The sequence below is a fragment of the Scardinius erythrophthalmus genome (assembly GCF_964197995.2).
Source record: "Scardinius erythrophthalmus genome assembly, chromosome: 12".
Classification (NCBI taxonomy): Eukaryota; Metazoa; Chordata; class Actinopteri; order Cypriniformes; family Leuciscidae; genus Scardinius; species Scardinius erythrophthalmus.
This window is the reverse complement of record NC_138232.1, coordinates 13,423,337-13,435,598: the sequence shown is the minus strand read 5'-3', so window position 1 is coordinate 13,435,598 and position 12,262 is coordinate 13,423,337. Positions and strand designations below refer to the sequence as shown.

Sequence of the window (12,262 nt, the reverse complement as noted above, 5' to 3'; positions counted from 1 at the left end):
GGGGGGGGGGGGAATCCTCCTTTGGGGTTTGAGGAGGATGCTGCAATCCCAGTGACATTCTGTGCTTGAATCCCTGTGATGTTTGATCTAAATGCCTCTTGTAATACAAATTGCTCTAGTAATGCGATTCTCGTGCATATGGTATGTAGGTATTTTCAAAATTGACCCTATTTACTTGGTCCTGCTCTTATTGTGACCGATTCATAGCATGTCTTTGTAATCTTTAAACAAAATGTAATAACATGCTTCGTCTCTGAAATGACTTCTCATTTCGCCTGACATCATCATGATCAGCAGGGAAAAATAGCCAAACATGCTTCAAATACTGTCTGCTGCTAGCTGCAGCCACCATATGAAACTAGCGTAGCGAACACAGATATGGCTGGAAGGTGCGTTTTCAGCTTTTTCCCTCCCAAAACTCTGTTCCCTATTCCCACTCCCAAACTAGCCTGGATGTGTGCCTGCTGGCTTGAATTGTTCCACTTTGAAGAAGGAAGAATATCACTGAGTTTGTGGTTTAGTTTGAGGCATTTCACTCCTGAATACTTCCACAATTTGTGTGTGTGTGTGTGTGTGTGTGTGTGCGCACGTGTGCACGTGCCGACAAAGATAATAGTACTAGCTACTAGTAATTTTTGACCTTGTGGGGACATGTTTTGGTCCCCATGGGGAAAACAGCTTATAAATCATACTAAATTATGTTTTTTGAAAATGTACAAATGTAGAGAGTTTTCTGTGAGGGTTGTGTTTAGGGGTAGGGTTATAGGGGATAGAATATAAAACAACTTTTTGTATAAACTGTATAAAACATTTTTTTCCAGGATTATTTGAAATAACATTATAAATGTCTTTACTGCCATATTTGATCAATTTAATGCATCTTTGCTGAATAAAATGATTAATTTATGTAAAAAAAGAAAATAATTTACTGACCCCAAACCTTTGAACCTTAGAAGGGAGAAGGAAAATAAACACATTTATTCTGGTAAATGCATTTATTTTTTTATAAAATGCACATCTTTCTTAAATAAACACACCGTGTGTTCAGAGTTCTTTAAACCTTAATGGAATCCATCTCAAAGGCTTTGCCAGGAAACATACCTTAAGTGAATCATTCAGCTGGAAAGAGGGATCAGAAGAACAAAAAAAAAATCTGGGTCAATCTGAAATGAAAAGAAAATCCAGTTTAGATTACAGAAAACACCCTGTACTGTAAAAGCAACTGTAATTGGTGGAGCTCAACGTAGTCAGTGTTTAAAGGATATCAGTGTGTTTAACTTATGGTGGCACGATTCTTTAGATGCGTCAAATCCGAACACATGCAATTCAAGCCAAAAAAAGACAAAGGCCTCATGAATCTGCTTTTCAGAAAGCATGTTTTGAATCAGAATAAACCAGATGAAGACCTAATCAGTGTTTCACAATGTGTAAAGCCTCTGTGGATTTTGAAGAGATCATGAGATGAAAAATCCCACCAGTGAAGAGGTTTGCCCTTATGAGCTTCATAGAGCAGTGCTTTGAAGGGATGAATAAGGATGATTAAGGGAAATTTCAGGGAGAGAGGAAGAACAAACATGACTTGATTACAGTCTCTTCTCTCTGCTGTTTTGAGACTTTGAGAGCACATGCTTATTTAAATTAGTAACAATGCGAATTGGCCTGGAAATACAAATCTGGATGCAAAATATACAGGGCTGCAGTGGTTTTGGGATAGGGGAGAGTGGGGTACTATGCGACAGTGGGTAAGCTGGCATTTTTACCATAGACAGCTGCCTGTGATTGAGAGATATTCATGAAAAAATATATATTTTAAGAGAAGTGAGTTTTTTTTCATGATACAATCTACTTTGCATGTCAAAGTAAATTTTCTACATGGAAGGTAAGATGTCAAAAAAAAAATCCTGGTCTAAAATATATCATACATATCACAAATGTAAAACCAGGCCAAACCTTGGCTAAAATTAGCCATGAATTGTTAACGAAAGTTATAGTGAGCATATGGTTTAATTATCTTTTAGTTAAAAGGCTTCCTTCCGCATTTCCTTCCATTAAAGGGGGGTTGAAATGCAATTTCATGCATACTGAATTTTTTACACTGTTAAAGAGTTGGATTCCCATGCTAAACATGGACAAAGTTTCAAAAATTAAATTGTACGTTTGAAGGAGTATTTCTGTGCCAAAAATTGTCCTTCCGGTTTGTCACAAGTTTCGGAAAGTTTTTTTCGAGTATGGGTCTTCGTGACGTCAGCTGGGGCGGAATTTCCTTATATGGGTCCTAAGGGCACTTCTCCGCGGGCGCGCGCGCACTTGTAGACCAGACAGAGAGAGAAGAGAGCGAAAGCAGTACCTCATCAAAGCGCTCTGCTCAGCTTTTGTAAGTCAATATCACCAAAGAAGTGTGTTTTTGGTTGCCAGGGCAAGACAACCCTGCACAGATTCCTAAAGAACCCATCGCTAAGGGACCAGTGGATGGAGTTTGTTTTTTTCAGAGACTGTTTGTTTTTGTGCAAGACTGTTTGTTCCCTGCATTTCGACGATGATTGTTTTATAAACAAAGCCCAGATCGACGGATTTGCAGATCGTCTAATGCTTAAGGATCGAGCAGTCAAAATGATAAAGGTTCGCGGTCGCAGGCGGTGAGTAACTGCTTCACATGTCTCTGTGTGTTGTTAGCTCGGTTACACAGCTTTAGCTTCGCCCACACGGCCCGCCTCCAGACGCTCGTTTTTTTTCCGGAAAGACTCGGTACAGCCTATCTTTCTTTTATAAATATGATAAAACTAAAGACTTTTTGGAGATATGAAGGATGCAATACTACTCTATAGGTACTCAAGATTAACAGGAGATTGAGTGAAAATGAGCATTTCACCCCCCCTTTAAATCAATAGGCCTATAGTTGTGCTGGTATTTCTGCACTTTAATATCACATTAGGCCTATATTTTTTAAGCATTAGAAGCACAATTCACATTATATGTAACAATAACAGTAACATTATTTGAACCCGTTGAACTCATAAGAAGCTAAATAATCTCATTCTGTTTTATTATTGAGTGTTTACTGCATTTTACAAGTTCAAGTTACAGTATTGTAAGATAAAATAATCTTTAAGTATTTATTTTAATTATTTAACTACAAACCAAACTAGCTAGCCCCTAGTGAGTTATAGTGTGCACACACACAGAAGTCCCACAGGAGTCCAAAGGTTCAAAGACTAGGCTAACACATGCTAGTAGGTGCATGAAATCGCCTTTGAACCTCTTCCACTTGTTTCTTTCAGGTGGCACAAAGGAAATATAGCACACATGGAGGTCCGTACTCTTTCCTTCACAGTATCCTACACCTCAGTGGGAACTTACACCTTTGTGTGGAGGTATGGTGAGCTTTGTCCGAGTAGATCTTTGCGGTGCTTAAACACCAGTCATCCTGCTTTTCAGGGGTTAGAATTGGTGATGAAACCTTCACTGTCAGGGATGTAGGGAGTCTGCCTGAGGAGCTTTTACAAGAAAGAGTTTAGCTTTTACCAAATAATCAGACAGTTTTTAGCAAAGAATTTTTCCCTAAACCTAACTATCTGGGGCGTCTCCAAATCGATACCCAACTGATCTTATTAACTGAGGCGTCTCCAAATCGAAACCAATACCTTTATCTGGGGTGTCTCCAAATCGACACCCAATTCCTTAAACTGGGGCGTCTACTAATCGACACCCAATACCTTTATACTCTAGCTCTTGCGTCTTCAGTCGACAACTGGCCGAGTCTTACTCTAACTAACTTGCTTCCCTAAACTAGCTTACTTCCTGCGCAGGAATAATCGACAAACAGACTTAAGCAAATGTCCTTCAAATGCTTTAATCACGGCTGGGAGATCTTCCCGAGCAGTTCTCAGGGAATCTCTCCCAAGAAGCAAGGCCGCAGGATCTCAGACAAATTCCATTGAGAATCCCACCAGAAAACACGAATACAACAGTTTTTATAGAATCGAGAAAACAAATAAGACTAACATGTCACCTTCAATATGATTGGTTCAGTTGGTCCAAAAGCCCCAACCTTTTCCCTTTGTCACTGGTACTAGCAAACTCTGTTTTTGGGATTACTTATCACAAGGTTTGAGAACTAGTCATCTGTCTAGTTTCACTTCCCGTATTTGTTATTTATACACACACACACACACACACACCTACACACACACACACACACACACACACACACACACACACACACACACACACACACACACACACACACACACACACACACACACACACAAAAGTTATCAGTTTTCCCCAAAGAGTTTGGAAACATTTAAAAGCATATGAATGTCGTTCCTGCAAAAAAAACAAATGTTAGTTGATTAATTAAAGTTGATTAATTAAAAAATCCATCACATGATCTAACATTGCAAATCACACTCTTAAAGGGATAGTTCACTAGGAAAATCAAAATTGACATTATTTACTCAGCTTCATGTCAATCAAAACCCTTGTGACTTTCTTTAAAAACATTTTTTTGTAATATCTCAAATAGTAGCGAAATAACATGAAAATAGTCTGATAATACTGGCATGAAATATGGAAATTACATAACATGTTAAAATCATGTCAATCAAAACCCTTGTGACTTTATTTCTTCAAAATGTTTTTGTAATATCTCAAATAATAGCGAAATAACATGAAAATAATCTGATAATACTTGCATGAAATATGGAAATTACATAAGATGTTAAAAGCCCCTGTGGTGAAAATCAAGTTTTTAATGTGGTTTATGTCTATGTGGTGTTTTTAATATGCTTTATGTGCAAATTCAACAGTCAAACCATTGCTTAGTATTTTCTTCTGAAAACTGCAGTGTATCGAAGTCAGTCTCAAAAATGCAGTTTGGAACCAGCCGTTTCCTACCATCACAGACGTAACCAGTACCGACAACGTGTGGGGTGGGGCTTTTCCACATTGAGCACAAGAAAACCTTTAAGAAGGGACTGGAAAAATCGGGTACATATTGCAATATAGCTGGTGAATTATGTATATGATGTAGCCTATATTATGATGCTATAATGAACTATATGCCTTTCACAGACTTTCTTAATGTTCAAAGCGTTTCTAAGGATGCTGATATTTAGAAGGCAGTTGTCTGACTTTGAGATGGCGAAAGGAACATGGTTTGTGTAACATTAGCAACACGTAATTAGCTGTTTGATTACGTAGTCAAGCCAAATGCTAATCATATTAATTACCATTATGTGTACGACATTGTAAAGAGCGATACATAAAACGCATTACCATTCTGATACATCGATTTGTAGACGACCCTGTATAATTCACTCTTCCATTTCTTCTTCTAAATCATGTTTCCTTTTCAAACATATATGGCAGAATTAAACCAGTATTTACACTTGCTATGTGTAGCGTTTACTACAGTTGACCGAGTGAATCAGGTAGTCTGAGCTGGTGTGATTGATTGGAGGCGGGACTAATTTGCATATTAGGCTAATGGTTCCGTGTATGCTAAATGTAGAAAGGGTGTAGTAGAGTTACATTCAATCTATTTAAAGGCATGGAGAAATTATTTTCACAGGAAAAAAATATTTAAATATGCCATTTTGATTATCAAAGATGAGTTTTAAGGGATATAATTATTGACTGCAGGGGGATTCCAGAAGAAGAAGAATTATGGCTTTTGTAAGAACAAGTTGAGCCAGTATTTGCCAGACCCTAGGAATGTGCTTAAGATGTGTGATTCCATGTTCTGCAGTCACTTGTAGATGTGCATGCTTGGTTGAACACTTAATGTGAAGTTATGGCTATATACTGTATGCATGCTCATTTAGCACAAGTTTTTATTTATTTGGATAATTATTTATTTAAGTGTAGAAACTGTTGCAGTGTCTCATATCTATTATGACATTAATGCTAATGTGAAGGCTATATCATCTGTATTGAAATTAATTAGTTATGCTTATGAATCTAAGCCTACATAAGTTATACCCTATTATCTGTCATTGAAATTCAGGGATGTGGCGTGCATAAGCTCTGGGCAAAATATTATCACTAATATTTTAGATGGTTTTTCATACATTTTAAATTTAAGATGGTACTAGGTACTAATAAAAGCAACAATTAATGTTTTAGTTGTTACTTTTATTGGATTTATGATGCTGTACACAGCATGCAGTTTGGCATTATGAAATGTTTTTAATTTAGGAGGCTGTATTCTAGTAGCAGCAATACATTTTTTAATAAGATCTGCTCTAAATCACATTCTCCAGTGGGCTTTTCTCATGCATAATGGTAACTCAACTGTGTCATCTTGTCTTATCAATGTGTGTACACTTTTTAACAAGCCCAAGTGAAACAAAAGTTAAATCCCGTTTCATAACATCAGCCTCTTTTTTTTTTTTGTGGCATGGGAACATGTCCATCACATTGGAGAAATATCCATTCAACTTTGAGGAAGTGAGCTGAGCCCCTCAAGGTACTGACAGATATGTGGACTCCCATCTCACCTGTAACCTCAGGAGTATCCTGTGTGAATAACTCTCATCACTGCTGACGAACAACAAATATTTTAGACGTGCAACCAGATTAAAGTTCCAAGCTGCATCTTTTTTTGTTTGTTTAGTTTACTTTTTCAAAGTCTTGTGTTTCAAGGACAGAACTGTCAATTTGAAGATGTCATGTTTAAATGAATGAGGGTGAGTAATTATGGCAGAATTTAAAGTTTTGGGTGAACTAGCCTGTTAAATATATGCATACCAATCTCTGTTCAGGTTTAGGATAACAGTAAAATAACGTACAACATAAGATGATATTAAAAGTATAGGCCCCCCTTCCTCCCCCCACCCCTCAATTATGACAAAGAATTTTCATAATTTACTCTCATGACTGACTTTCTTCACAATTTTTTATTTTGGTATATCTTAAATAGTCTATCTCCCCAACATGAAAATAGCCTGATAATACTGCCATGGAATATGGAAATTCATGAGATTTAAAAACATGAAATATTTGTGTGCTGTGTTTTGAAATCAGAACTGTCAATTTGAAGATGTTTAAACACATACAGAAGATAGAAATCCAGAATCAAAAACAAAACAGGATGACCTTGAAATTAAAAAACAAAAACATGTTTTTTGAGGAAGAAGGAATGCCATGCAACCTGTCCATGTTAGGATCTGCATAATGTGGCTTCTACAAAGTGACAGTTGGATTTGCACCAAAATACTGTTGGTTTTAATTGGGCTGCGTGGCTTTTGACATCAACAGCAAAAGATATGGGAACCACTTTCTCCTTCCTTTAAAAAGTTGATAAGCCTATTTAATTTGCTCTCCTAAACGGATGATTATACACTTAATTGCATTTTAGTTTGCATTTAACATTTTTTTTTTTTTAGAACAGACGTGTGACCCATTTTTGGGTCTCGACCCACCAGCTGGGAGCTACTGCTTAAATATTAAATAGTTATTTTGTTGTTGTTGTTTTTGACCGTTTCTTTTGTGCACACCAGGGACTGATGTCGTTTGTATGAATTGCACGTGGTGTTTATTAAACAGTCAGAAATGACTTTTCCCACTGTCTAAAATAAAATAAAAATAAATATATATATTTTTTTTTGGTTTGTTTCTTTTTTTGTTTATTCTAGTCAGTTTGGAGTGTTACGCGTGGAAAGACGCATCGTGTCTTGCAAAAATTAAAACTTGGTTAATATGTTCTGTGTAAATCTGCGATTTCATTCATAGAGCCAGAATTACTAACAGCTTGCTCCAGTGCAAACCCTCTTTTGGCATTTAAAAACTACTGACAGGATTTACTAAAGATACGCAGTGAAAAACTTGGGCGTGGACACAATTATTTTTACGGCTGACATTATTGTAGGCTATTTGTAGGAGTTTCACTTTCAGATGCTAAATTTATGGGAGGAGAGTTTTTAAATGAATAATGCAAGGTGATTTATTAAGGTTTGTGAATTTCTGCTAGTCAATATACTGGTATTTGCGCCATTATTTAAACCAGTCTTAAACCACTCTAATTTGTGCTGCTCTTGGTACATTGAGTTGGTCATTATGGAAATGATCTGGCTGATGTTGTAATATCTGTCGTCCAGGTCCTTAGTTTTGAAATGTCTGCCTTCATTCTGATTTCAGATGCTACCTGTTGGATGGGATCTCAAAAGGAGCATGGTTGAACCGTTCCAGTATCATTTACGCAGGGAATGACAAGTGGTCAGGGGATCCTCGTGTGTCCATCGTATCGAATGTGGGGGATAAACATGAATACAGCTTACAGATACAGAAAGTGGATGTAACGGACGAGGGCTTGTACACCTGCTCGATACAGAGTGAACGTAACCTACGCCCAAAGCTCATTCAGTTAATTGTAAAAGGTGAGTGTTTCATCAGATTTCATATCAAATACTTTTTTCATTATGGTTTGCCATGTTTTTCATTGATAAATAACTACTTTAGCGATATATTACTAAACTAGTTTGGTTTTTAGGGGTGAGGGTGGCTTTGAACTGCATTGCATTAACAATATTTTTCCTCTTTGCTGACTATATTTATTAAAAGAATCGATAAATTTGTGTTGAACTTACATCCATATTCATGAAAGTATATTTTGACTTCAAAGGGCCCAAAATGTCAAACAAAATTTTAATTAAAGCTTAGAGTAGTTTTTCATACATGTATGTTTGCGGTCTTACTGAAAATATGGAATGAATGTGTTACTAATGACTATGAAATCAGGTTGGTGAAAACCTTTTACATTTCATTATGTAAATTGGGATTCTAGTTCTACATGTGTGTTCCCCTTTTAAAAAAAATTGCCTATAGGCTATAGATAGCAGTTGGAGTGTAGGATGTATGAGATTTTATGTTACGCAATAACATAATGATTAAATACTGCCAAGTTCAAGTGGATCTAAATATACATTTTATGATTGTTAATTTTTATATGTATTGATGAGTTTTCTTTTTAACGGTGGGCAAATAAGTCAAAAGTAAATTAGACTGTCTTTAGAGGAGTGGCTCCATTTATGGTCCAAATTTATGCTGGAAAAAAAAAAATGTTCTCCGTTCTGCTCAGCAGCATAATTACTGATAATGTCCATGTGAAATAACATGGTAACATTTATAAATAAAATAATAAATGTAACATTTAACATCATAGTAACCAAACGGTTGAGGGGCCCCATTGACTTCCATAGTATGGGGAAAAAAATCAATGGAGCCCACCAACTGTTTGGTTACCCATATTCTACAAAATATCTTCTTTTGTGTTCAGCAAAAGAAATCCATTTATACAGGTTTGGAACAACTTGAAGGTGAGTAAATAATGACAGAATTTTCATGAGGTGCCACCTGGGGATGCATTTAAATTGATTACAATTTTAGCTTTATAAAGAAGTTCATATTTAGGCATATAAATATGATATCCATTTTTACACATTGAATTATTCTTTTGAGCTGTTTTGTAGATATCCGCTTTGTTTATTGGCTTCCCCTCACATTCCAGTCATTAGGAGATAGTTGCATGACGAATATTTGTCTAAATTCTCTGGTAGGCTGTAATTGTGTGTTTCTCCGGCAAAGTAAACTTGGTGTTTATGGTTGACACCTCAGTAGGAGGTGCTGACTCTCAGCAGTGGCAAATATGCTTATTTTCTATGCGCTCTGTTTTCTTAGTCCACTGTCTATAATTAACTAGAGAAAGATCACTGTAAGGACCCTAACCCTCTTTGAGATAAAGCAAACTAATACAGACCATTCATATCTGAAGATGTGTAGTTAGAGGCTGTAACCTGTAGCCCATCACTGAGTCTCTTCTGTGTAATTATAATCAACAAAATGAATGTCCTTCTTTTTCACTCTCTTAGCCGAGGGCTGTTTCATGATCATGATGGATCTTTTGTCCTTAGAATACATTACTTGCATGTATCTCTGCATGATCTAGGATAATTAATAAGTACTGCTAAGAAAATATACAAGCACTGTTGGGGTAACGACAAAAACTAAAGAGAGAGAGGAGAAACGACAGGGAACACATGATGAACAGCAGTCTTGTAATAGGAATCGGTGAGTGGTAAATTTAATCTCCTGCAGAATTGTATCAAAAATGAAATTGCTAGATTGACTCTTACAGTGGCACAAATCCTAGAACCCCAAATCGTACGTAATGCGATTAAAATGTCTTATTTGTCCTTTAGGAAATTTGAACACACTGTACTTGCGGGCTCTTCGAGCTATCTTGATGTATCCTGAACATTTGTGTGGACGAAACAGTTTTGCTAGGTCATTCTTTCTAGCCGACGGGTCAATACTGGGCATCATCAGAGAATGAGTGTGCTTGTTTGTTTTGTAGGGATCGAATGAGGATAGCCCACACACATTTTTTGGAGAATAATCACCTATCTTCTCCACCACTTAAATCTTAGCCTTGTTTACCAGACAGTACCATTTGTCAAAGTCCTTGGTGAGTCACCATTAAATAGAGCAGTTTGAGACCACCACATTATTCTTTTATAGATGTGCTTAGTTTGTGAATGACAGATAAAATGTATTGCTATTCTGCACATAGACCCTATATATCTAACTTAGCTAAATATTAGGAGAGATGGTCTGTTTGTCATCAGCAACCACCATTTTGTTTATTGATCAAGAAGAAGTAAGGTAGCCTGGCATTGCATACTTTCCAGTATAGCGGCAACAGTAAGACTGAATAGAAAGGTTTACTGTATACGTTTTGTTCATGACTTCAATGGAAGAAGTTCAGTCATGAAATATTGATTGTCACACAGAGAGATCTAAATTTCAAGGGCTTCTAACCTTATTTAACATCCAAATTCCAAGTCTTTTAAAGTCATACAATAGTTTTGTAGACAAACAGACTGAAATTTAAGACGTTATTCAGAGAACATGATCTCTCTGTGGCCTCTCTCAAATGCCTTTCCCTGTTTCACATTGCCAAACTGGTCTGTCATGTTCAGTTACATCATTGGCTTCAACTTGGCTTGATTGTGTCACTGACATCAAACTAGGGGCTGGTGATATACCAGTCGGCATGATAAACCAAAAGAAATTTGTAGAGATTTTGGACTATCGCCTCTATCGCGGTTACGCTGAAGTGACGTTGCTGTGCTGTGCAGTCACGAAAGCTTATCATTTGCATTTGTTTTTAAGCAAATGCAGTTTAAAAACAAGTCATTTTAAACCATTAAGTGCAAAAAGCCTCGTAAACAGTCATTTATGTCTTAAAGGTCCCATGACATGAAATTTTCACTTTCTGAGGTTTTTTAACATTAATATGAGTTCCCCTAGCCTGTATATGGTCCCCAAGTTTCTAGAAATTTCAATCGGTGTAAATCGAGCTTTTGCTATCTTTCTCTGCCTTTGAGAAAATGGAAGCTCAATCGCGCTGATCTTGAATCTCCTCCTTATGACGTTATGAGGAGGAATGTTACCTCCCCTGTCTCTGCTTTGCCCGCCCAGAGAATATTTTCCGCCCATGAGAAAATGAGCTAGGAAGTAGGAACGCGTGCGCGCGATTTTAGTTTGTCCACGAGAGATATCATGGCTTTTGAGCGAGCTCAATAATTGGATGTACAAATGAACACCGAAGGGTTAATACAGAGCTGGGCTTGCTGAACGTCTGAATCTAAAGTCTGGATCACTCTCTTTGGCTCAGCTACACACCTCGGACAAGTAAGTCAACTAATGATATATAAGTGTGTTGCTTTACTGTTTATGGTTGCCTAGACTGTTACACGTAGAATGTGGCTGTCACATTAGCTATGCAGCCATGCAGTTTATGTGTGTGAATCAGGGATGGACATTAGCACCCGCCACCAGCCAAATGCGGGTGATTTTGTGTTGTGGCGGGTAAACTCTCTTCACCTACCGGCCACCGTGGCGGGTAAATAAAAATAGCATACTGTTTCACCCGGACGGCGGACACTTTTAGAAGAGGCACACCCTTCAAAAAAAATGTGGCGTTACATCGCAGGCGTTAAGAGGTCTGCAAAGAAAACATGAACTCACTTCAGAAAAACGGACTTTCCTGTCCTCTCAGCCGCTATATTGCAGTAGCGCGCACTCTTCAATTGCAAGCGCAAATGCGGTGGAGCGCGCTGTATATCGCTTCACTATATAAAAAACCCGCGTTGTCCAGATTCAGTATCTGCGGTCAGACGAGATGGTGTCAGGCTATATGTCAGTGTCATTATTCTATCGTTATTTTCATAACTTGTAACGAAAAAAAAATCTCATCTCA

The 12,262-nt window shown here is 37.3% G+C and overlaps 1 protein-coding gene across 2 annotated transcripts in view; it reads left to right on the top strand.

Moving 5' to 3' along the window:
- The window catches only part of negr1 (neuronal growth regulator 1), a 163,228-nt gene that overhangs the window by 20,772 nt on the left and 130,194 nt on the right, over positions 1-12,262 (top strand). For both annotated transcript variants that reach the window (XM_081381398.1, XM_081381399.1), the window contains exon 2: positions 8,140-8,378. In XM_081381398.1, coding sequence (XP_081237524.1) covers positions 8,140-8,378 — 239 coding nt within the window. The remainder of the gene's footprint in view (positions 1-8,139; positions 8,379-12,262) is intronic.